Source organism: Symphodus melops, assembly GCF_947650265.1.
Source record: "Symphodus melops genome assembly, chromosome: 7".
In the NCBI taxonomy this organism is placed as follows: domain Eukaryota; kingdom Metazoa; phylum Chordata; class Actinopteri; order Labriformes; family Labridae; genus Symphodus; species Symphodus melops.
Genome location: NC_136697.1, coordinates 15229811 through 15256183, shown reverse-complemented (window position 1 = coordinate 15256183; position 26373 = coordinate 15229811). Strand labels below are relative to the sequence as shown.

At 41.8% G+C, this 26373-nt stretch overlaps 2 protein-coding genes across 2 annotated transcripts; one reads left to right on the top strand and one right to left on the bottom strand.

The window, feature by feature from the left end:
* Position 1: 1 nt before the first annotated feature.
* On the bottom strand, positions 2-13373 carry vwa5b2 (von Willebrand factor A domain containing 5B2). Its single transcript, XM_079347871.1, has 22 exons — positions 13295-13373; positions 11821-12024; positions 11087-11302; positions 9924-10149; positions 9654-9811; positions 9049-9180; positions 8806-8930; positions 8529-8705; positions 8042-8152; positions 7217-7419; positions 6088-6202; positions 5375-5560; positions 5074-5290; positions 4635-4981; positions 4040-4277; positions 3602-3946; positions 3390-3527; positions 2833-2961; positions 2707-2757; positions 2211-2322; positions 1644-1767; positions 2-1552 (listed from the first exon to the last, which is right to left on the bottom strand). The coding sequence occupies exons 2-22, from the start codon at positions 11957-11959 to the stop codon at positions 797-799; spliced, it is 4245 nt and encodes a 1414-aa protein (XP_079203997.1). The 5' UTR covers positions 11960-12024; positions 13295-13373; the 3' UTR covers positions 2-796.
* A 6121-nt stretch (positions 13374-19494) lies between these two features.
* On the top strand, positions 19495-25732 carry prss56 (serine protease 56). Its single transcript, XM_079348601.1, has 14 exons — positions 19495-19759; positions 20889-21047; positions 21183-21437; positions 21590-21779; positions 21882-21990; positions 22091-22247; positions 22436-22578; positions 22701-22860; positions 22975-23163; positions 23288-23473; positions 23648-23850; positions 24208-24805; positions 24906-25012; positions 25144-25732. Exons 1-14 carry the CDS (start codon positions 19660-19662, stop codon positions 25315-25317), a joined length of 2730 nt encoding a protein of 909 aa, XP_079204727.1. The 5' UTR covers positions 19495-19659; the 3' UTR covers positions 25318-25732.
* The last annotated feature ends 641 nt before the right edge of the window (positions 25733-26373 follow it).

Here is a 26373-nt window from a genome sequence, read left to right as displayed (position 1 = left end):
AAACTGTTTCTCTTTTTTAATATTATTCTTACATGCTACAACAAATGGCAAATTGATTTTATTGTATTATCCCGACAAATATTATATTGCCTATATAACCTGCAATGAGGACTTTATGAAACATTCCTCTTTGCATAAAGGACGGAATCAGTACAAAGATGAGAACTGCCCCTCCAGAAGGTTTGCAAAAGTACACAAAAATTAAAGCTCTTCAAAGGTTTTGCTAAAGTAACATGAATTGGATTATCAAATTATCATTGGGATGATCAAAATCATTCTCTTTCAACATTGACTTACAGTATATTCCTGGCAATGTGATGCAATGTTATGAATACAAAAGCCCATTGGGATAGTCTTGTATAAAGACTATGGTAAGTATAAAGGCCACTTGGTTTCTGCCATGTAAAGGGTAGTCTGGTTATAAAATGAAAGTCTTTCTCATGTGCAGTTGCATATAAGGAAAGATGTTTGCACTATCATTCAGATTAAACACATGATTTACTTTAACTTTTAAGGCGTTGCCTCTTAAGCCTCACATTTACTTTGCAGTTAATGTGATGTATATCCTAATCGGTTCCATGTCCCTTTAGGGTCTCCATAAATACATGAATGGAAATTTCCTAAAAAAAAAAAGCTCCCACACAATGACATAGAAATCCCCAAGTCAATAAGCATTGACACATCAGCTCTGCATAGATCAAACACATCAGTATGAATCTGGTGTTGGTAGTCAGATTCATTGGTAAAAACTGATGAAGTCATGAAGCAGATCTGGCTCCTAGCAGTGATCATGACCTCACATGTTATTGGGGTTGTAACACAGCATGTTTAGCTTGATGTTCTCATCCCAGTGGCGTAGCAACAGGAACAGCTGTCTGGCAGCTCCTTTTAGCCCAGCCAGGTCCACTCCTTCAGGCAGGTCCTGACATCGCAGCCAGAAGTCTGCTTTTGCTGCCACCAGCTCCCATTCCATGAAGTACCCAGCACAGCGGTGTTCAAACCAGGCTAGAGCTACAGCAGTGGCCCAGCTCGAGCCCTCCAGATCTTCTTGAGCCAACTGACTGCTCCCCTGGAGGTCAGCTTGCTCTAATGAAGAGCCCTCCCATACATCTGTTTCTGAACCACGGCCGCTATCAGCCTGGCCATGGTTCTGGTTGGGGGAGGTGCCAACTGATAGCTCGAGGGAGCCCTCCTCTGAGCTGGGGAGGTCAGGAGGTGAGGTGACAGGATCTCGGTCAGACAGGTGTCTGCGGCGAATTCTTGGTTCCAGCATCAGAGGTGTGTCAGATGGAGTGTGGTGGAAAGGAGGTGCCGCTGATTTGCCCAGGGAGCAGGAAGAAGGAGAAAAGGTAACGTGGAGACTAGTGGGAGCACCTGGAGGCTTGGTGGATAAAGATGGAGCACTGGGAGACGTGCAGCGGAAGGGAGGACTGAGACTGCGGCGATGGAGGCTGTAGGGTGAAGCCCTCTTCAGGCGGTCCAGAGGGATCTGAACACAGTCAGAGTAGATCTCTGTCAAAAGGAAAGCTCCTGATGCCAACTGTAGGCGCACCTGATAAGACACCAAATAGACACAAACTGATTAATGCATTTGCACATTTGTATCTGATTAGGTGTATTTATTAAGTGTCTTTACATCCCACCAGAGGCAGGTAGTCAAGGGCTTCAGTTTCAGGTTGTTTCTCAGCCTGTGCAGACAAACAGTGGGACTTCAGAGGAACCTGCTTTCCTGATGAAACTGAGGACCTGAGTCTGCCTAGAGGAAATCTGGAATATATAAAAACAAGTCGGCTTCATAATGTTGGAATATCTACACATTTAGATGAATATAACATCTACCCCAGAAGGACTTGACCTTTGAAGTACCATTGGCTCAAACAGCATGAGTATGACAGATATTAGGCACGTAGGAAAAAAAATAGCACCAAAATATCTGTGCCAACATTTAGGTATATGACCCTTGAAAAAGTCCAAATAACTGATACAGCAAAAGTCAGTTATCAAAGATGCTACTACAATACAGTTTAATAAAAGTACACAGCTCTTCAACAAAATAGATAATTGGTAAAAGAAATGTAATTTATTTATTGTCTAATTTGTCTTTTGCTGAACTTCGTTTAACTTTTTTTCTGCATTAACATATTGTTCAATTCCTTTTAAAGTGTAATCCCACATTCAAATACATGGTGTTTCAATTGAGAAAGTATTACCTATTGCCAAAGAAGCTCTCCATTGACTTGCTCTCGATGGATCGCTGTGACCGTGTGTATGGGGTGCCTGTTATTGATGGTGCTGTGGCAGAGTATGGACTGCCTCCTACACCTGAGACAGCAGTGTGATATAAAACAGCATTTTTTTTGTTAGCGCTGAGGAAAAGTTAACTTTCTCAACTTGTGTTGAAAGCATTAATTACCCCTTTACATAGAACAGAAAAAAACATGTTTGTCAGTCACTTTCAATGTACCAGAGTGAAGAGGGAAATGCTTTGAAACATATTTTGAGGCATTGTTTTTTGGGGGAATTTGATGGAATTAATAATTTATAAACTACCTAAAGTGCAGCTGCACTGTAAAATTAACATGGGGAACGGCCCCCTGCTCCCTTCCACAAGGACTCACCTTGTATGAACTGGGTAAGATGACTCTTATCTCCAAAATACACTGACACCTAAGTGTTTTCAAGCATCGAGTCAACAGAAATACTTACTAGAGTCCCAGGATGTAAGGCTACAGGGTGAGGCAGGAGTGTCATCTCTGTCTAAAGGATACAAAGATTGATGATGATGAAGTGTTGTTAACAGAAATGAGGGTTTGTATTATTCAGCGTGTCTACCTGTAGAGTTCCAGGTGTCTTCAACCTCTTCACCATCTTTACTGGTGCGCCGTCTGCCCAAACCAATAGAATAGGTTCTCTGTCTCCGACTACCTGACTGAGAGTTACGCCTGTCCCCTAAATGAATAGCTAAAAACAAACGCACACAATCACACATGTGGCCAAAATACAGCAAAAGTCATAGTATTTAAATGTTATGTTGGTTAAAATTACTTTAACCACATCTTAATTGAAATCTAATCCATTTTGTCTCTAAAATTGTACAACAACTATTTCAGACAAAGACTTCCATGAGAACGAGGTTGAAAATATTAGAAATGTGTCACAGGTCAAAAACATGTTCATATACTGAAGTAGCACCCAGAGATTTATCATTGCACTCTTACTGACTGAGATTTTCTGACAAATATCCCAAATTGTAGGTGAAATTACAAAATTACAGATAATTACACTACAATTCCCACCTCCATATTGACTTACATTGGCTGACTAGACCTCATAAAGACTAAACTTCATTTCGAGGATAAGTTTGTGTGTAAGGTAGTGGTAAGTCACACCTTTGTTTTGGACATCCATGTTTTCTTGCAGGCCTTGGTTGGGGTTGCTTTCAGTGGTAGTGAAGGTTGTGTACATGCAGATGATGTTACAGTGCTTACTGGTCTGGATCGCCTTTGTACGGTATCTCTTAGCCGAACCTAAGAAACAGCACGACTTAGACGGTATGAGTCAATCAATCAGTGGGATCTTGTTTCTCGAGGTTTAGCCTCACCATGTCTAAGATCACTCTCCTTTTCTGCCATTTTCTCAAAGTCTCGTATAACTGAGCGAGCGGCCAGTTGGTGAATGATCTCCTCCCATGGTTCCCCTTCTCTTTCTTCTTCCCCTCCTTCTCCTGGACTTCCCTCAGCCTCTGGTGTCTCCTGAACCTTAGGGGTCCAAAGGTGTCCCAGGTCCACAGAGACCTCCCAGGACACAGGTCTCCCGCTCAACATTCCATGAATGAGCGAGCGACACTGACCTGGAGGGGGCTCCTCGGGTGGAGCAGCTGTAAAGAGGTACTCTGGGTCTGTGAAGCTGTCCCAGTCCAGAGGAGATGCGGGGAATAGGAGTCCATCTGAGCGTCAAAGTGTAAAAGAAAGAGGGAGAAATGGAGTGACAGAGGTGAAACAGGAAGTACAATCCTACTTTTCTGAACAAATTATCTTACTGGAGTCAGTGAGGCTTCTGTGTGACAGTGTCCCTCTTGACGGAGGCTTTGTATCTCCATCGCTTTCCTCCAGCCTCCCTCCCAGAGTCTGGTCAAAGGAGACTCTCTCCAGAGCTCTCCTCAGACGATGCATCTCCAGCTCCCCCTGAGGTGACGAGAAACTTCGTGCTGCCATGGTTGAACGAGCCAGCGCTTTTTGTCTTTTATGAATCTCTTCACCTTCATCTGGACACATGAGCTGGTTTGAATAGAGGGGAAAAGAGGGAAAGACTGATATTTTATTATCCCTGCAATAATAAATGTCAACCTTAAAAGAACCAGAAAGTCATTTGTCCTAGAAGTGGCCCACAGAACTAAACCTGACTCAAACGTTTTAAAAATGCAAAACATTAGTCGTTTGCAACAACCCTAAACCCTACAATGTCTTGTCTATTCTATTTTGATTTACTTAGTGGTAATTAAAACAAATATTTGTCTTAAAGTCTTCTTATTTCAAATGACTGGTGCAAGTTTATTTTCTATACTGTAAACTACTTTTTAGGGTCGTTGTAGGTTTTTTGTTTTTTTTATGTAATTGACCGTCCAAGTTTCATACCTTTTTTGTATCATTTTCAGTTGTTTCCACTGAGAGGTTTTGTTGCATTCCTGAGTCGGCCCAGCGAGAAAGAGATGATCTCTTTTCTAGAGGGGGTATCTTTTCAAGGGATAGAGACCCTGTATCCAGCACTGAGGCAGGGGAGTGAGGATCAGGCAGAAAGACCCCACCTACAGGGTCGGAGTTTGAAGAGGCTGTCATGTGTGAGTGTGATTGTGTTTGTAGACTCATTACTGAGTTTGTAGGGTCTGTACTGAGGGAGCAGCGGGTGAGGACATACTGCTCCTGGATATAAGAGCTCTGCTGGATCCTCTCCCTGATGTCACTGGACCAGTCTAGGTCCACTCCTAAAATAGATCGAAACTACATATTAACCACTGTCGTAAAAAGTGTTCAGTTTTAGGTACTTGCTAAAAGATCCACCAATCCAGTGACTTACCGAGGCTAGAGCCATGATCTGTGTCTCTGGCACAGGAAAACTCAGAGGAGATTTCTCTGGAAATCTCTCTTAGTGCTTCCTCCAAGTTGGTTCCATCTGCACACGATACCAAAGGCATTAACTCGGAGGGTGGAGGAGTTGAAATGTCATCATTTGATTGTCCAAAAACGGAACCCGTGGAACCACGATGTACACCTTTACAGCCCCGCTGTTGAGACTATAAAATATAACAGCTATAAGAGATGTGTTTTCCTGTGCAGAAATACATAGACGTTCTTTTAATGAATATTGTGTGATATACCTCTGTCTTACTCGCTTTGAAATTGGTCATATCATAAAGAGCGCAATATCCAATGAGACGATTTCCAGGGTACAGTGGAGGGATTTCATTGGGTGAAAGGAAAGCCTCCATGTTTTCTGGCAGGAACCAGTCAATCCTCACGTCAGTCAGCACAGGTTCAAATGCTTTTTTCAGGGACTTGATAAACTGCAGAGAAAAGTGTTGAGAGCCTTTCTGACAAAAGAATTCTTTACACATGATATGTGCGAAGGGGAGGAAGAAGTTTGAGTCTTTACTTGACTACAAAAAGACAAGAAATGTTCGAGTCTGACCACGTCCCTTTGTGGCATGTCATTTCCCAATTTCTCCTGATGTTTCCTGTCACTCGTCAGCTGTGCTATCCAATAAAGGCAAACATGACCAAAACAATAACTTTAAAATCTAAAATCTTTTACTACATTAGGTGGACAAAATGGGGGGAAATGTTTCAACATTGTATACAGTAAGGTGTTTTAGCCATTTCTCCAAGTCTTTGGGTCAGGCCTCCTCCAGGAGTCCTGAGAGGACTATTAAGGTAGAAAAGGAGAACAAAAAGATTTACTACAGAAAAGATGTATATGGGGCAGCTCTTTAACTGTTAACCAGTGTGACAAAGAGCTATCAACGGTTGCGCTTCTAATTGTTTTGTAACTCCTGTTTTTCCCAGTAGGGGTCAGTGCTGCCATGCTGTTTACCTTCGGCTGGAGTCTCTCCTCATCATCCAAGAACTCTGTAGTCCCTCCTGTCAGTTTGGCAACGCCCTGCAGGAGTCTCCTGCAGGCTCGAGGACCAAGACCCAGGCCAAAGCATCTGCAGAGGTGAAACAATATATAAATTACATGACCTGATCATACTTGATCAGAAGATTTCACTATGGGTTTATTTCATTACAATTGTCCTCATTGTTTTTCATGAGGTTCTCTCATCAAGTTTCAACTCAGACTAAGACAATTATATATTTGTGAAGCTCTAATGGCATACAGAGGCTTTGATTTGTCTGAGGAAAGAGCAAATTGGGAGTGAATAAACAGACAGAGCTGCTATTTGGGCTCCCGTAGGGATCCCATGCCATTTTGCTAATTGAGAGTTTGAAAAGAGCAGAAAACAGAATAATTGGAAAAACTGAGATCTTGCCTACTGTGTTTTAACCAGTGGGCCTATCTCTTCAAAATTAAACACAAAACATGAATCAATATTTTCTTAAATAGAGATTTAATAAACATTTAAGGAAAATAAAAGCATTAAGAATAACCAAAGAATAATTATGCGCACAGTATGCACAGAGACAGATAGAAAACAGTGGAGAAAGTCACTCCAACAGGGGAATACTAATGAGACATAAATGGAGTTATTGTGCATGGCTGATGGGTCTGAGGAAAACTAGAGGGGCATGTCTCTTACTGCAGAGGAGAGCACTTAACGGGATTATTGGGTGGGGCTGAAAAATACTTCAGCCAGTTATTTTTTTCCACACTGTTTTGGTCTGAGTAATTCAAGATCGCAGGCTGCTTGTGTCCCCTCAGTTTCTCTCGGTTCCACTTTATTCTCCCTACTTTGTGTCTCTGCTGTATTCATCACTTTATTTTGCTTGCAACCACTTTATATCATTTTCCAGTACTTCTTGTAAGCCACAGGGATTTAATGTTCTATTACACACACTATTATTATATTAGAAAAGTCTTTCATTAGCTCGTTGTTATAATGTCCTCTTTGTATGCACATGACTTTTGGCTCATATTTGATACCCACTGATAACGTCGCATAGCATCCTTCACATATGAACTCCAGGTTAAATACGCTATTATCAGCTAGCGCCTTAAGTACCTGCCCGAGTTTGTGTTTCTGCGGACCAGCTCCAGCACTTTAGCCACATTGCTGATGCAGCCGTCTGTGATGATGAATACCTGGCGAGGATATGAACGCTGCATGGGCTGTTGGTACACCCAGGAGAGCGCCCCCAGCAGGTTGGTGCCTCGCATGTCAGCTCTCATCCTTTGAACGTACTCATATGCCTGCATTAGAGTGCTCTGTTTGCATTCAAAAGCACAGAAACAGAACAGGAAAGATGCTATCAGATAAAGGCGAGAGAAACAAGCATCAAACAACAACAAAACCTGTCCAACTGTATGACGTCCCCTGTGCACACATCACCTGTGTCATCAAGTTAATTCACTGTTTGATATCAGCTGCACCGGTTACCTCATAAGGGTGACAAAGAATCGAATCTCTATTTTTCCAATAAAAGTGAGCAAACATACTCACAATAGCACCTGCTTTAAAACTGCCTTGAATCACACTGCGGACAAACACGCCTGACAGGAGAGGACATAGAAGGACATCTCCTGCCTTAATGAAAATGCATGAAAGGTCACCATATGGTCTTGACTATGATCAGAGACTGTTTGCCTTTACAGGCCCTGGACTGGGTGGAACCTGATACTCTGCTACTAAGGCAACCTAAGGAACTGACCTGTTGTCTAAGCAGACAGAAGGAAAAATAGAACAGCAAGCGAAAAACATCTGCTTCTGGGAAACATGATCCAAAGCTCTGTGAAATCCTGAGATCAAGAGTAAGATGCTTTTCTCTGTATAAATCTGGTAAACAAGAAAGGTTTTAGTGTATATTTTAGGTAGCTGTCCAGTTCTTACATCAATGGTGAGCTTGCTGGAGGGGAAAAGAGGCTTGATGGTGGTGCCAAAACCCACAATGTTGAGCATGGTGCCAGCCGGGATACTTTTCAATGCCACCACCATTGCCTCCTGTGGAAATATGAAAGGACAGACAGTAATAGGCACATCTATGGGAGACCCAAGCAGACATGCGTCTCCACAGTTTATTTACTCAGTTTTCCTGTGACAACAAGTTAACGAGTTTGTTTTCTTGAGACACAATTGGAGGTAGCAACAGATTTGAAATAATTTGAAAAAGGCTCATGTTTATTTTGTGCTTTTGGAACTCTGGAGATACATGAGAAATATGTCAAGATCTCAAGAAAACAGCTGTAAATTACTCGTTTTGACTGAGAAAATGAGGAAATAAAATGTTTGGATGCATTTCAGTTTAGGGCTGCCATACATATCAGTCTTCATACCTTAATGTAAATACGTAACTTTTGTTAACGGCTATGCTTTTCACCTTGACACGATGGATGTTGGTTCCGCTCATGCTTCCACTTCGATCCACAAGGAACAGCAGTTCTCTGGTGGCTTTGTGCAGCACCAGCGGTTCACGTAGCAGGTCGGGGCAGAAGTTGAGCATCAAGACAGGGCTGTTCAGGATGTCCTTGTGAAATCGTTTCCTCATGAACTCCAGCTGCGAGCCAAGAGGAACATCCACGTGTTGGCTTTTATGCAGCGTAAGAGTCAGGGTACAATATTGAGTAAAGAGCAGAACTGAAGCAGCTACTACTTACCTTCCTCTCAGGTTCTGAATCTTTGCGTGTAAAACGGATGAAATCCCGACGAGAACAGATCTGCTGTTCATACTGACTGAATGAGAGTCGACCCCTCTCCAGTATGACCAATGGGCTGTGAGGCTCTGTGGAAGAGGTTTTTGAATAAGGATCCAAATATCATAAAGAAAACTAACCTAACAAGAATAAACTCGTCTTCTAAAGGGAGAAAAAATAATCAGGTTCAGTTTTTGGATGTCTTACCACTGAGGTGTAGGATGATCTCTATGTGTCTATCATACGGATGCTCCTGGGCCAAAGTGATGTAGGTGGCAGAGGCACTTTGGGCGCTGGGATCAGCATCTGCCCTCAGGGCATGAGTTGGACTCTCCAGGCCTATGAATCAGTAATAGAAGAATATAAAGAAAGGCAAATGATGGCCTCCCTTGTTGTTTTGCTGACTTTTTTTTAATAAAAAATGTGTAAAACTAGTCATGCATTTACTCTGATGTGTGTTACCTACTTTACTATTTCAACGACTCACACATGCTAAAAAAAATTAAGTTTACCACTATTACAATACTTCACATTGACTATGTCAAGAAAGATCATAGACTTTATATAAAGGTGGACAAAGTCCACGTAAAGGGGCTTAGGTCCTAGAGAACAGGCGACCGGGGTTTGAATCCGACCTGCTGTCAAAACTGACGTTTTAATAAGGCATGCTTGTTTCTTCTGGGTCTTTTGGAGCCAGCCTCAAGCAGACACTTAAGGAACTGCAGTTTTTTGCACTTCTGCATTGGCTTAAATTTTCAACATTGGAGTTTTACATTGGATTTATTAAATCTCTTTTTTAGGGAGGGCAGTACCAGCCAATAAGCAGGCCCCTCTGACAAGCAGCTGGAAGTTGAGTTCATAAGGTGCCAGGTTTGCAGCTGGGCTGGTAAAGATGGCATGAGCACACTGCTGCTCAGAGTCCAGAGCGCGGTCTTGTTTCCCTGATGTGGCACCGAAACAGCTGGTTGGCCTGAAGACAGCATTGCAAAATATTAAGGTGAATAATGTAAAGAAAGACATTTGAATTACAATATTACACTATCAGGTGGAATGTGTTGTCACATTAAGGTAGAAATATATACCCTGTTTCTTCTGATTTCCCCCCATTTTCACTCTTGCTTTGAGTCATCTGACCAGTGACAATGGGAGTTAGCAGATTGGGGTAGACGATGCGAATTGCTCCATTTTCTAAAGTGGGGAGTTCAAGTGTGGTGCTTATGACAACAGACACTATATCCATGGGACCAATCACCCCTGTGCCCACAATGAAAGTGGTTCTTTCAAGGTCTTCATCCAGGATGAGATGTCCTAATGAAGAGATAAGGCAGTTACTCACATCAGTAAAAAAGAAAAAATCAAAGTGACAAAATTGAAGATATCAACTAAGCATGATTGAGTCCTGATTGTCTGTCATAATTACACCCAGTTATATTTCTGAGTTAGAGTGCCAGGTGTGTTTGAGATATTTCTTACGAACAGCTTTTCGTAAGAGTACGTCAGTTGTAAACTTCTTGCTTACTCTTATCCTGCATTTAAATTAAAGTGCATAAAATCTCCCACAAAGATGAGATCTTTCTTTAAGTCAATTCAATAGTACACAAAAAAGTGAAATTCATATCTGGGATAAGAAAAAAGCAAACATACTCTTTGTACAATTTCATATATATTAATTCACACCAAGAAATCCAAATAACCTTACTATTGTGTTAACTTGATAGGTCCTAAAGGGTCAAATGCCAACTTGAACAACAGTTTCCAGTAGGATATATTAGGCCTATACTCAGGGAACTCCATTTAACCATTAGGCAGGCAGGCAGCCAAATCTAGTAGCCTTCCTAATCTGTCCTTTCTGTCCTGGGTGATGCTAAAATAGGAAGCAGGGGGAACTGTAGCCATACTAAAACCGAGCAACAGCAACAGACATCAGTCTACAACAGTTCAATCAATGACTGACATGACCTGTGGTTCTACTTTTAGTTTTTTCAAATGATCCATTTTATATTCAGAAGCAAATAAAGTTTCAAATTTATGAGGTATAAAATCTAAGAGGTTGTTTGGTCTCTTGTTTTCTGCAGAGCTTGCGGAGCAGAGGAAAAATGCTGATAAAGCAGGTGGAGTTTTAATACAAAACATCATTTTTTGTTTTCCTTTTTAAAACTTGTGCAATCGTATAGAGGATTAAATTAGTTCTTAGACATGAGTTGGGGTTTTTTCATACACAGCTGTCTTTTCTCTCCTCTCTTACCATTGGTGCATTGCATGTCTAAACTTGAGCTCCCACAGCAGCCCCACTCACTGCCATTCCCACAGTAGCCTTCAAGACCAGAACCAGGACAGCAATCCAAACAGCAGTCCTTCAGCTTCCCTCGGCTCTGGATCTGGACTCCGACTAATCGTCCGGCAATCACAGCCTCAAAGCCCACGACAACCTCCTTTTCTCCAAGTGGGTACACAAAAACACCTTGAACGAAGGAAGGCAATTATATCAAAAAAGCCTGAAATACTGAGACTGTTAGAGCATGATAGTGATTTGCTTCGTTATCAGTTGGGAATTTCTGACTTAGTTAATTTACAGATTGAATAGAAATGCTTTGCTCTTGATAAACAATGTTTTCATGTATCTAACGGGATTTATGTGTGATTTGAGGTTCCTTAGGGGCTAATCCCTATCCATCTAAACTTTTCATTTCATTACCTCAACACCACCTAGACATGTCTGGTAATGTCTTAAAAAATTCAGACATCTCAAAATGTAATAGTGAGACGTCTTAATTCTTGTCTGTTTATCTGTTTACAGTTAACCATTCCTTTTGCAAGAAATATTCGTATTTTACAGTATTTACACAAAATGCCGTTTGGAGGATTGGATAAAAGTTGCTGTGCGGTCATTTTTTCTTTAAACTCAAACAATGATATGAATTTTCTCTCAATTTATGATAAGAAATAAAAGTATAGTTGCTAGTTTGACTACTTATTCACCTTCCACAGACTCTATGTCTGCATTAGCATAGGTCAGGTGTGCGGTGAGGCCCAAGGAGCAGCCATTGGCACAAGACTTGATGCTGGAGGCCTTGAGTAACAAAGGTTCCCATGTAGAAGAGTTTCTCAGTCCCACCATCTTTTCAGGGCAGCAGCAGGTCTCTGCTCTCCTGGTTGCATGAGAACACAGACCAGGGAAATGGTCTATGAAGACAGGAAGAGCTTTGTGTGAGTGTGCATTTAAATCCTCTAATTTTCCATTCACAATCTGATCTGAATATTTTTTGTGAAACAGACCTGGTTTTATTTTATTTTTTTGCTGAATTTATTCAAATACTCTAAAATGTCCACTTATCTTTTATCTAAATGAATATATTCTAACCAGATATTTATAAATAAATAAAGAACAGCTCTTGGACATGTAACCAAGCTATCTACTCTCCTGAGGCACTTAGCAACCAACTGTGATAGATGGAGTGTAAGAGGCTTGGTCAATCATTAACATTGTAGTTCAGCTCTTACAAAACTATGCATCATGCCTAACATATGCAATCAGTAGCTAACCTTTATGCAAATCAAAGTAGACTTCCTTATCTACAACTTTCACTACTCTAACCAGCTGCATGGCAAGAAATTGACGTTTTACCCCTCTGTTTTGAAACAGACACTTTATCTCATCCCAGTTGCCTTCAGTGTTCCACTTTATGTAGCTCATTACATGTGGAGTGCAATAAATTTTCATGGCGTGCTACTTAATTACTTTAAGTGCATCATGTGCAGAGAGCAGTGCAGAGATCACCGCTAAGTGAATGGTAGTCTACATATTACTGTGCATGTGTGTTTGTGAATACACTGGGGCGCATGTTGCGTGTGTGTGTGTGTGTGTGTGTGTGGATGCGTGTGTGTGTCTGTGTCTGTGTTTGCTGTGGTCCAGGTAATGGTCTGTTCACATCTACCTTTCTAACAAGATCAACAGCCTCCATCTGGCTACCGTGCTCTCCGGTCATAACAGGCAAATAAATACCTGATTTGTAAAAGTGGGGTGCTGCCAGGATACCAACAAAGGGAAAAGTACCCTCTGCAGACTATGGTAAAGATAATGTACAAGCTTGGCAGCTATAAAAGCAACTTTAAACATTATGTGTAATGCATGCCTTTGTGTGCATGTGTGGTTTGAATCATAATACATCAACATGTGGAAAATTACATATAATGTACACATTCAGATTCTAACCTTGTAAAGATTTCTCAATAAACCAATTGCAGATATTAACAATAAATAAAAAAAGCACCTTTATTAAAAGTTTAACAGAGTGAAAATTCTCCATATTTTCTACAAGGAGAAATTATTCTGCTGAGTGTTTGCAGTAACAAAGCTGGCCAAGAGTTAGCTCGGGGCAGTACTGCAGTCTCTTACAGTATGTCAGTTACAAGCTCCAGATAACAAGAAAAATAATGGTCAAGGAACACTTACTGTACTGTTCAGTGCAGTGTCTGATAAAATGAGTCTGTGTCCAGCCTCTCTATCACTCCAACATCACATCTGCTCGCGGATTTCCCACTGATAAACCAGTAGGAGTTTTCCTGGTAACAGACACTGCTCTCTCCTCCTTCTCTCTCTCTCTCTCTCTCTCTCTCTCTCTCTCTCTCTCTCTCTCTCTCTGGCACTCTCTCTTCAAACTCACCAGTTGCCCGATAAAGAAAACATTTCAAAAAGTAGAATGAAATAATTAGACATATAGTCCAAAAAAGAATGTAGGATAAAAAAAAAATCTTTAGGCAACTGGAGCATGAAATAAAAACGTCCTTTGTTTTGATCACAGACCAAAATTCAGCTTTGCACCAACCCCTTGTTAAGTGAGATGTCATCTGCTTACCTGCTTTGGCCTGAACCACACATCTGATCAGTAACTATGGTCCTGAACCTGCTGGTGAGGCACAAGCTAACATACAGCGGTAAGTGAGGCAGAGCCTGCTTTTCATCCAGACAATTGGCTGTGATGGTAGCAGCACCATAATTCATGGCTAATGGCTTGGCCAGAGAGGGGAGGGAGGGTGAAGTGTTCTGTGTCTCCCCACAGGTCAGTCAAACAGCAGCAGCTTCTGTGGACTCACCTGCTAAAGCCTGCCACTGCAGCTTTTTGTTGTTTTCTCTATTGTCAGAGGTTTAATCCTACAGTAAAACAGATGAAAAACTAAATAATGAGAACATTTAGATTAAGGTACAGGTTCTGAAAGCATTACAGAGGCCAATGAAAGTTAATAATCCCATTTTATTCTTTAGTTTTTAATAATGGAGGGCTATTAGTCAAAGTTACTCGTTGTTTGCTGCTCATGTTGTTACTACCCTGTAACCCCCCTTGAATAGACCATATAACATAAAAAAGCAGCATCCCAACAATAATAAGCTGTTTGGCTTGGGTTGTAAATAAACCACTCTGTTACTGTTCTTAACTGATGAGGACATTTTTTTATGGATGTGCCAATTGCTTTAATTGTAGTGCATTACAGGAATGAGGTTAGGTTACATTCAACTGTAATGCTAGATAATGTAAAAGACAGATTTTAAGTGTAAAATCTTGTAACTATACACTGGCTTGTACAGTATAACACAGGCCTTCAGCAGTGTTCTTTTTCAGCTGTGTCTTTCAAAGAGAGAAAGATAGGCAGGGAGATTTGGGAATAATAAAAATAAAACCCTTCCTCTTTCTTTTTTTGTCTTTCATATGTGAGAGAAGGTGTTTGTGTGTGTGTGTGTGTGTGTGTGGGGGGGGGGGGGGGGGGGGAATTTTCAGTCGGTGTCCTATACTGCCTCCCTGTGGCAAAAACTTAAAAGGCACCTGTCAAGACACCTGACTCACTCAGGTTCAACAGGCTTCTTTTATCAGACTGTGGTTGCTGTATGGCAGTTTTTTGTGTTTGGGACAAAAGTCTCGACCTGTATCATACTGGTGAGTAATTCAAGGTTGATGGAAAGAGCGTGAATTAGCAGATAGGCCTAGACTGGACTTTGGTTGACACAATATGTTATGTGTTCAGCTGATGAACTTAGAAAACTTCACAAAGTGTAAAACTAGAGTGACTGTGTTAACCAGTGCTGTAGCTAGCTATGTTAAATAAACTCACTAAAGCCAAGGAAGGGAACCCAGAACCTGTTGGAAATGATTATTTATTGTCACACTGACACTTTTTCCACATTGCTAATGGTATGTCTGCAGACAATAGCACAGCCTCTGGACCAGAAAAACCATACCAGTCGGTAGGACTGGAAAACAGCCCTGGACCAATGAAAACTAGTATTATGGACCTTTGAGGAAACATAAACAAAGAACCGGGGACAGAATTTGAGCTGCTATTTGATAAAATAGTTCAGACTATGAAAAGATTTATAGGCCTACAGTATCTGTTCATAAGTTGGCTGTTTATTGTGTGAATGACAAAAATACACTTAATGTAACCATAGCACCCCTTCCTGCAGATACCTGCCTTTGTAAATTTGATACAGTGATAACATAAAGTAGAACCTACAGTTATAGAAAATAAGGTGTATTCAACCCAGTGTCAATATCAATCATGAATAATATGAAATATCATCATTATAAGCTAGGGTCAGCTTTGGAACGAGCTTATTTGTATCATAGGAAACAATATCAATATGGAATAGGTCTGCACAATTGTTGCTTAATATTTTTTATCTTCTGAGTTCTGAGATCACAACTCTCTCACAGGAGTCTTGTTTTTGTTTTGTTTTTTTTCTCACATTTTTAAGTGAAAACTATGTCTCAGAGTTTGCCACGAAACAGTTTCGGCACCAAACATTTATTTTCCTGCATTTTGATCTTTATGATTATGCTCTGGTCATTTTGTCCTTTTTGTGGCTTTCAGATCTCTTTCAGTGTTCATCAGCCAAATGTTCACACAAAGAGGAATGCATTCATGTTTGAGCTTTTATTATGACAAGCCTTTGAATTTTTATACGAAGCATTAAAACAAATGATCTGACCCGCGTTTCCCCATAAACTTCATTGACTACATCATCGTTTTAACCGCATACAAGTAAAGTGGATATTTCATTTGAGCACAGTCGGTGGTTAATGTGCATTTAATGGCAGTTAATGTGGTTGTTTAGGTCATAATAGATCTAATTAACAACATGTCTAACAATGACCCAATACACGCCTGTGCAGACGAGCTGCTTGTGCTTGACTATTGTCAGGGGGTTCAAGTGTCTGTCTGTGCTAAAATGTTGGGAACCTCTTCTCTCTTGCGTACCCCACTGACCTAGATTTCAATTGTTTTCTGCAGGAGACAATGGGAGAAATGGTTTCATAACTGAACACAATACCTGGGTGTTATTCAACACGATTGTTGTTAAGGTTCTCATGATAGTGGTGTGATTTTGCGTTGAGCATTGTGTGTTTCCTTTATGTAACCTGCTTGGGCAGCCAGTCAGCGACAAACCTTTGCACCCCACAGTGAAATGTAGAAGGTTTAACAGATGGATTGTGCATTCACAAAATGTTTCTAGCCCAGTAGGTCTGATTTCTGATGTTTCAAACAAGACACTTCTCACGCAATTTTTTCTTTGTTCTTGAAAGGACATTTGTTTCTTAGCAGGTTGTACCTAAGTGTGAAAAATGTTATGAAGTGGCTTTCTAAGAATAACAAAAATTCTAATGTTATAATCAAAATCTATAAGCCAAATTGTCCACTATATGGGCCTATGATTCATATATTAATTCTAATTCTGTTTATTATTACATAATGTGTTCATGTCACAGGTACATCAACATACTGAAGTTCAAATAAGGGTAAAAAGTCCTGTGCACTGTTTTCCTTAACACTGCTGTCGTGCGTTTTTCTGTTTAGCCAAGGCAGCTTTATTAAGTTTCATATTTCAATCAAAAGAATAACATTTCAAACACATATTAAGACACAGATATTGTTTTTACTCATGTTTTGCACATGAGCTGAATGCATGTTCAACCTTATTGGTTCTGTCTCAAGACAATGGCTACTAACTTCAAGAGATTGAATTCCTTTCAAGGGCTGATTTTTATCCATAAAATCCCAAAATTGTCTTCATCTGACCTTGTAAAGTTTTTAAAACCACCTCTTAAAACAGCACTTTCATGGAGTGTCTACATGTCAACTTAATTTAACTTTTTATAAAACACTTCAATGTGAAGTTAGACTTTATAAATAAGCAGTTCTCAACATGGTGTATTTTGTTTTTAATTACATTAAAACTGTGTTGCCTTTATGAAATTATGAAACGTTACATGTGCATAATCATTTTACTAGCAGTGGTCATTTCATGTGGCCTCCTTAGAAAAAGTAAGAACTTAGAAAGATAGAAACCTGCAGGCGGAGGGGGAAAGAAGCAGAGAGCTCCATGCTTGCTGGATAAATGAAGGATTGAGCAGAAGGCAAATTAATCACAGAACATCAAAGGCCAATGGATCGAGGGAGGAAAGGGTTGAAAGAGTGCCGCCTGTTTGTCCCATGTCGTCTCCGCTCCGCTCCGCCTGATCCTGCTCTCAGATCTCCAGACCATTGTGCCGCACGGGTGCATGGAGGGGGCTGGGGCACAATGTACACAACAAAACATGCAGGGACACAAAGTTGTCTGAAAGCAAGACTTTGCAAAGATTTTTCCTCTTAGCACAAAGTTTGGCTTCTATAACTGTGCTCCTGGTCCGAGTTCCATGTCTTGCAGTTTTTTCATGGATCAAACCATTTGAGTTAATCGAGGCTGGCTTCACAAACTTTAAAACATAAACGCAGTCACTAACACGGACTGTATGTTGTTGTCAGTTTGCCATTGCTGGCTTATGGCAGCAGAGGACGGCTCTCTTTGATAATGCCCTGCTAGATTCAGTCGCCGCTCTTTATCGTTCGGCCTGTCGCTTGGCTCAAAGTTGACTCCAATTTGTGCTTTTAGTTTGGGCTACCAGTCGGCACAGACTCCATTCTGAGTCATTGTAGACTGTGCCCATGCTTCTCAACCTTTGCGACCATACAGAACATCTTATTTATCCCACCAGTCTTTTTCCTTGGATCATCTTCTGCAGGACTTGCTATGCATTGCAGCGATATGCTGTACCCATAATATGCACTTTTCATTGTCTTCATTTTTAGAATATTTATTATAAAAACCCAGCCTGAATTTTGTTCTTTGAGTAAAAAACTTGTGTAAATATAAAGGTTCTTGGTAAAGCTTTGCTTGGACTCATTACATATTGGCAAAAGTGCATATTAGATAGAGGGCTGTCTGAGATGTACTTCACTTCTGCTTTAAAATATGATCTCTTCTTTATTAGAAACACGTTGGACAGCATTAAAGGTACTATTAAGGTTTAATTAGCCTACTAGGAGAGGGGCTCCTAAAGAGTTTCAAAAGAAGTTGAGTCTAATCTTCTCATTTCACAAAACATATACGCTGCAAAATAATAAGAGAGCCTAGCTTTGAGTTACATTCAGTTTTAGTGAATCTGTGTGCTCACTATGTTTTACACATGCACTTTAGAAATGATCATAGAGGTAAACTTTGTGTAGTTCTGCAACTCTTACAGTAAGGATGACACGCTGCAGTAATTGCTTGTAAAACATTTCAGACCCTGTGCATTCTTTGGCATACTTACCTTTTCTTTGATAAACAATAAAGATGTACTAAACAAAGAAGATGCTCATTATCTGTGCTATGATGGTACTCAAACCTTTTCTCTGAAAGTCATTTCATCTTTTGATTCTGCACAAACATCCGACAAAAGTTGTCAGGAGACACTTTAAGCTGCTTTAAGAGTTGAAACGTTGTGATTTGCTTAACGGATGCTCCTTTGTGAGCTTTAAAAATAAACCATGCTGATAGAGACTTTTTTTTTTTTACTGTATCTTTATGTAACAAAAGCAGAGTTCATCAGAGAAAGACAAAAGTGATGTGAACTGACAATATTTTAATGGGGGGAATAAAAGACTGTAAGTGATCAATGGAAGCGGCGGCCAAGTGATGCCCAGGGACGGCTTTGATGTGGGCATCCTCAGAGGGACGCCGCGGACAATGCCCCCTTTGAGAGGCATGCAGAATGGCAGACACATCCCGCTCCCTCTCTCTCGCTCTCTCACACGCTTTCACTCAACATCCCAACGTGTCCGGCTTGTTCCGATCACGCTGTACCTCCTCAGATCAGACGCTTGGTGACATCTATCTCCCTCTGCATTCCTCTACTCCAGTGTCACATCAGCACATATCTTTATCTGTGTAACTTTCTCCCTCTTCCTCTGACATTAATTAATTCAAACAACACCCCCATCCCTGCCACCCAACCAATCACTCCGCCTCCTCGTTTCCCCCCTCCCTATGTGTATATCTCTCCCTCCCTCTGTCTCCTTTCATACAACCAAACCTCTTTGTAATGTCCAGCCTTGGCAAGTTGCGCCCGATTTGCTGTCACAGTCTTAATGAATTCATCTGTTTGTGTATTGGCCATGGGAGCATCTCTCCCTCCTCCCTCTCTCTCTCTCTGATCCTCTCCCCCTCCCTCTTGGTGATGTTCCCCTAGGGGACTCTATATATACCAGGAACCACTCCAGGCATCTATTGTTCCCTTAAGTAAACTTACAGACAGATGCTCTGCACCGCAGTGTGGGAGAGAGCCCAGAGAGTCAGGAGGAGGGAGACTTTTAGCGATCACAGAGAGAAACCAGACAACAAGGACCTGGAAATCCTGCATGCAACCCTCATCAACCTCCAGCTTCTCGGCATCCTCCTTCTTTAAGAGTGTCTCCTGCTTGTCTGTTTGCTGTCTCTGCTGAGCCGAGGTCTGATGTTCTGACACCATGATGCTGCTCATTTCACTGCTGCTTATGGGACTTGACTGCTTGCTGGGAGCTCCAGCCGGTCGAGAAGTGTACAGAATGCCCCAGAGTGCACTCAAAGGTAATTTCTCTACATTATATTTAGTTAGTTGTAGTATTATAGCGATGACATCCGAACTGGTCAGTTAGTTATGTGATTGCTGCTGGGTCTTGCGCTCTATAGGGTTGAAGATTTTCCCAGGTATTGAGCTTTGAGAAACATGCAGAACTTTCCTGTAGATAAAGTCGAAATAAATGCTTTTGTTGATGAGCAGCAGTTGTCTAATCTCAAAAAAGTCAAATCTATTAATTACACATTACATTTCTACACTTGTCTTCATAGACTGACTTAAAAACAGTTCCGAATAGATCGTTTATCTTGTGTTTTTGTCTACACGGTGCCATTACTAGTTCTCAAACAAACCTGTCATGGATTAACTTCAGAGAAACTTGTTCAATCTTGCGGTGAAGCTAAAAGCGAGGACCGTCTGTGGCTAGACTCAGAACAGCAGAGCCTTCGTACAAATAGCTGGTGATTGCACTGTGTTTAGAGTGTTTAGAACAAGGGGCTTGGGGTCCCAGCCGCCCCAGGGCTGCCAGCCCATGCCCCTACGGCCTGTCCCTGCCCGCCAGCCTCTGCCAGCTCGGCCCTGGCCCTCTAATTAAGTCTTCAATCAGCATTGTTGTTGTTAGTGGCTTATCCTGTGATGTGGTGCGGCACAGAGGGGGGCTGCAGGGCAGGCGGTCTGATTGATGTGTGTCTGCAGAAGCTTCACCAGCGCACTGAGCGTGAGCTAGCTTCCATAACATGCTGCAAATGAGCTCAAAGAAAAGCATGAGAAAAAAAGGGGGCTGCTCTCACACATACCAGAGAGCTGAACCTGTCCAAATGAAAAGCTCCCATACAGCTTCTCACAACAAATGAGGGTCTTCAATGTAGTGATGCAGCAATGTGCTCCTCTCAAATGTATCCCTCCTGCATGTAAAGCCAGAGTTTTGAGGCTTTGACTAACAATTTTAATTTCAAACATTAACATGTATTGTAGGAATTACATACACCGAGGTATCTGCTTATCCACCAGGCCAGTGTGTCCCCCTCCCCGTGTCTCTGTATCTCTTTGGATGTCTCATCTGCTTCCTCAAAAGCTTCTTTCACATCTCAAAGTGTTTTAGAATATAAATTTTTTTGTCTGTTCCTTTCTCTCCTGCAGCTCTGTCTGATCGTGGCACGGTTGTTCTTGAGGCGGCTATGACTAGTGCTCTTTCTGCTCTTGATCGTGCTTCGTCAGAGAGGAGTCAGGCTGAAACCAGCTGCCGGGGTTGTGTCCCCTGTTTGTTTCAGGACTGTGGTCAGTTGTCTGGCTCCTGCTGTAAGTTTAAAAGAATACATCTTATTTCCCTTTTAATCTTGAGCATCTCAAGTGAGATTGCCCTCATCATGGATTACCAAAAATTGCTCTCCTTGTACCTTTATGGCTATGTAACCACCTCTTCTTGCTCAACAGCATCTCCGTCCAATGCCTTATTAGAGCCCAGCTGTGATGTCATCAGTAAGGCCCAGAAGCTTCAGGATGAAGCTGAGCGGAGTTGGGCGCTGAGTCAGGCCTGTGCGTACTATCAGCATCGTTGTCCAGCGGGTGAACTGGACAAGGAGAGCTGCATCAGGATCATGGGTGAGAGCTGCAGTGCCCGTGTCCTCCAGTGCAGCCTGCTGAACACCATGCAGAACCTGGAACCTGCTACTCAGACGCATGCACAGGGTGAGGGAATTATAAATGTGCCCAAAAAGTTCATCATATGATTCTGTGTGTGAAGTCAAAAAAAAGGGGGACTTGAAAATTGTCAGTGATTATCTGCAAAAAGCTGATTTCGCTGCGTTTTCTTGATCATCAGTGTCTCTGTGTCCCAGCAGCAGTTTGTGGTCAGAGATCATCCAGGGTACAAAACATAACACAGCCTCGCTCCAGGATTGTGGGAGGATCTCCTGCTCCTCTGGGCAGCTGGCCCTGGCTGGTCAACCTCCAGTTAGATGGTGGCCTGATGTGTGGAGGGGTCCTGGTGGACAGCTCCTGGGTGGTCACTGCTGCTCATTGCTTTGCTGGGTACGTGTGGATCACTGTTTTTTCTAAGAGGAGCTTTGATTTGTCTCAAGCTGTTAAGATCATTATTATATCTCCGATCATTGCTTGTTCTGATCTCTGCAGCAGCCGCAGTGAGAGTTACTGGACAGCCGTGGTGGGGGAGTTTGATATCACAAAGAGTGACCCCGATGAGCAGATCCTCAAAGTTAACCGAATCATCCCTCATCCTAAGGTATCCACAGTGTAGATGGATAGGACTGTTATATGTCTCCTATTTCTTGCATTCACAACCAAATAAGTCTAACTTATATAACTTTCTCTTCTCCCTGCAGTTCAATCCAAAAACATTTAACAATGACATAGCTCTGGTGGAGCTGACTTCTCCAGTAGTTTTGTCCGACCATGTCACTCCAGTGTGTCTCCCCTCTGGCATGGACCCTCCTACAGGCAGTCCATGTCTAGTGGCAGGCTGGGGCTCCCTCTATGAGGGTGAGTGGGAGACAACTGACATAATATTTCACTTCACATTAGAAGTCTAAGCTTAGTTTTCTGCAAGCAAGATTAAAAACGTTTTGTAGATTTAATGTGTCATGAGCAAATACAGAAAAATGTGTCTGAATATTAAAACCTTTCAATTTTCATTCATCGAATGTGATGCATTTGTTTCCTCTCCTCAGATGGCCCATCTGCTGATGTGGTGATGGAGGCCAAAGTGCCCCTTCTGCCCCAGAGCACTTGTAAGAGTGCCCTCGGCAAAGAACTGGTCACCAATACTATGCTGTGTGCTGGCTATCTCTCTGGAGGCATAGACTCCTGTCAGGTGGGCAGAATGAGATTTTCTTGTCTGTGACCTTTTTAGAACCATTTAGGCTCATGAAGAAAATAATACGTTTCTGAAATACCAGACCAGAGAATCACCTTTGGGTATTTTGCTAACTGCAGGGAGATTCTGGAGGCCCTCTGATCTACCAGGACAGAATCTCAGGTCGGTTCCAGCTCTACGGCATCACCTCCTGGGGAGACGGCTGTGGGGAGAAGGGTAAACCTGGAGTCTACACACGGGTTTCTGCTTTCTCAGACTGGATTCAATCTGAGATACAAAGTGAGTTTGAAGAACCAAACATGACACAAACAAAAAAAAACCCTCTGAGTTACAACATATCTCCAAATTGCTTAATAATATCTACAACACTAGAATCTATGCTTTACTTTTTAGAGTCGTTTGGAAGCAGGGAGCCAACATGTCCGGAGCTTCTAAAGACAACAGAGATGACAGAGGAGGAACAGAGGTCCGAGTTCAGCTCTCTTTGTCGCTTCTACACGCTGACATGCCCCTCTGGTCAGTCCATCAGCGCCTGCAACCGAATGGCTGAGGACAAATGCATGACCCGCTTCAAGAAATGTCGTGAGTGCTCTTATTCAAGGAGTAAGATTGATGGATGGGGAACAAAAGCTAAATATTCCCTTCACATACACTTGAGTTTATGCTGTAGAGGTTTCTGATTTGTTCCTCGCTCTCTGCCGTCTAGAATTGCGTTCGTTCCTGCAGACCCTGCTGGACCTGCTCCAGAGGGCTGAGGACTACATCAGAGATAAAGTCGACTTAACCTTCTTCACACAGACCCTTCCTCAGCTGGTGGAGCACATCTATAGCACAGCTTTCGCTCACACCCGAGAAAGGAGGGACCTGAGTCATGGTCTCGCTCAGATTAAAGGTACATGAAAGACAGATTATGTTCATCAATGATCTATTCAAAGCCTAAAATATACAAAGATATTTAATGGTGACAAAACAAACTCTCATTCACTTTGTGAGGAGTTTTCAGGTGCATTGATACACTGAGAAATGTTAGCGTTCACTTTTGTAACAAGTGACTTATTCCTTGCAGAACAGCTAGGTGGAGCTGCTGTGCCAACAGAGCAGGGCCCTTCTCCTGCTCTCACAGCTTTATTCAGAGAGGTTGGACCCTCAGTAGATGACTGGGAGCAACACCTAAGAAACATGGCGGAAGATCTGGACAAACAACACTTTGAGACGTCGACAGACATCTCCTCTCAACCTACAAGACAGGAGAACAAGCTTTTTGTACAGGTAGATCATTTATGGTGTTTCTTAAGAGTTCAAACATGGATGGACCTTTTTACGTCACATCACAGGACTAGATTTTGTTTACATATTTTACTGGAGCATTCAGCAAGGAGGCAATCACGCAAGTCAAAACTATCAGAGGATTTGTTTAACTTAGAAGAATGTCTTGATTTCTTTGCTAAAATAAGCATTTATGTTTTTGCTCTTCTTGTCACCATCAATACTGAGGGGCAGTCTGGGAAATGTAGGATGCTCGTAACTAAAGTAAAGATAAGACAATGTGCAAGTCGTCTCACAGGATTGTTATGTTTGAGGCCGAACTTATTTTTCCAACTTTGTTTTGGACTTTGTCTTCTCCAGATGGAGGACTCCTCAGTGCATCAGCTGGAAGGAGAATTTCGATCTGTTATCTCAGCTCTGCGTTCAAAATTGGACTCCAGAGCTGCTCCTCCCATCATGCACTTGGACACCGTCTACCTCCTGGAGGAGTCTTCCAACAACAATTATCCTTTTCCAACGTCTTCCACTGGAACACCAGCCCACAAAGGCCACTCCTCCTCTTCCTCAATGTCTTCCTCCCAGGAGCCACATCAGCAGCCTTGGTCACTTCTAACAGCGCTGATGAACGAAATGGAAAAATTAAGCACTCAAGATGAACTTGTGACAGAAGATGCATCTCAAAGTGACACCTCTTTCAATATAGACATGCCTCTGGATGAACTTTTTGGAACAGCGTTTGTGGATATTACTTTTGTTGAGAATGGGGATGGAGAAAAACTAAAATCTAAAGCATTGTCGCTTCAAGTACAGTCAACCACTGTGGTTCAGCCGGTCACTGATGGAGCTCACACAGAGACGACCACTGAGCCCAGGCAAACTGAGCGTGCTATAAAAAGTCCTCTCCGAAAATACAGAAGCCTTCTTCACAAGAGGCAGATACCTGGGGCAAATGGAAAAAGTATGTGCATTACCTATTGATTTATACCTTTAAAGTATATGCATAATATTTCCACATTGTTGCATCTCTCAAATAAATCTGTTTCTGTTTGCTCCTGTAGTTTGTCCTGGAGTAAGAGAGTCTTCACAGCAAGTCAGCCAAGTCAGAGACTCGTACAGCTGGGTCTTAAGCATCCCAAACAAGAACCTACGCATGAGCTTCCAAGAGGTAAATAATTTAACTTAAAGATGTTAAGATAGGCAAATATTCACTGGTTACTGTACATACCAATGTTTAACTTTTGTATAATTCATGTTTCTCGTGCTCCTTTGTTTGATTGTGTTTTCTCTTTTGTTCAGGTGTTAGTTGATCTGAGTTCCAAGAACGAGCGAGGACTTTACCAGGCACGGGTCAGAGCAGTGGTAGGCGGACGACCGTTGACCTTCTACAGTCTTGTGGGCCTGGAGAATGAGTCATTTTACCGCAGTGTGCCAAGGATCATCGCCTTGGCGCTGGAAGCACTCAAGACTTGACTTCATTAAAAAAACAAGTGAGATGAACAATATAATAAAGTCTGAAACGAGAGATGAAGGGACGTAGACTCTCAAAAAGACTTGTTTAAAAAGCACCAGAAAAGCCTTGTCATGTGACAGAGATGCACATAAAACGCACACTCACACAAAAAAAATGTTCTCATGCTGACTGCTGTGAAAGCATTTTCTTCCCAATCCGAGAGCCTGACTTCGTCTGGATGAAAACACAACCATGAATGTATCAATTCAACTATTGAGCACCCATCATGCTGCAGGATTTTTTTTTATGTGGTTGGAGAAGCAGCCCTGTCTAACTTAAGAATCTGTACAAAATGATAAGTTATTCATTATGTCTTTTGCAAAGGTTGAGCCTCTTGTGAAGAACACAGACTGTATATGTTATTCATATTCTTACCATATTTATTTGTATAGAGAAAAAACCATTTGTATTTTTGTAATAAAAAAAACCTTCATACAAATAAAAACGTTATTAATGCTATCGTATGTTGTGTTCGATGCAGTGGAACTCTAATGTTATTTATTTGTGTCATGATTTGAGATATACAAACCGGGCGACTGCTGCTCCTTCAGTATTTCGCTCCTTCTGTACAACAGATATTTAGAGACCCAAATATAATCACTTCAGTCAGGTTTCGTTTCTGTTTGGTTCCCTTTTTTTGTCCCCAGACTGACCCTAGTCTTTTGATCCCTTGAGGGGCAACTGTTCTCATCAGCATCAGCTGCTGTATTCCAGTACTTACCCCCCATGTTCACTTCTGATTTCCAGGACATGGTATTGAACTGGAAACAAGTCTGGCTTGACCTTTAAAGTCTCTTCTTGACCCCTATGAGTCAAAGCAATGCTCCAAAAGCCAACTGTAGCCAGAAGCTGTCTTTGCTGAGTCATCACTTTTGTCCGTTTCCCCGTAGATGTTAAGTTGCAGCTGGTGCTTGAAAGTGGTTACGATCTGCTATCAGATTTTTCTGTTTAGTCCAAGTTCTAAATAAGGGATTGACAGGAATATAAGTGAAACAGCTGAATAAACACAGACATAC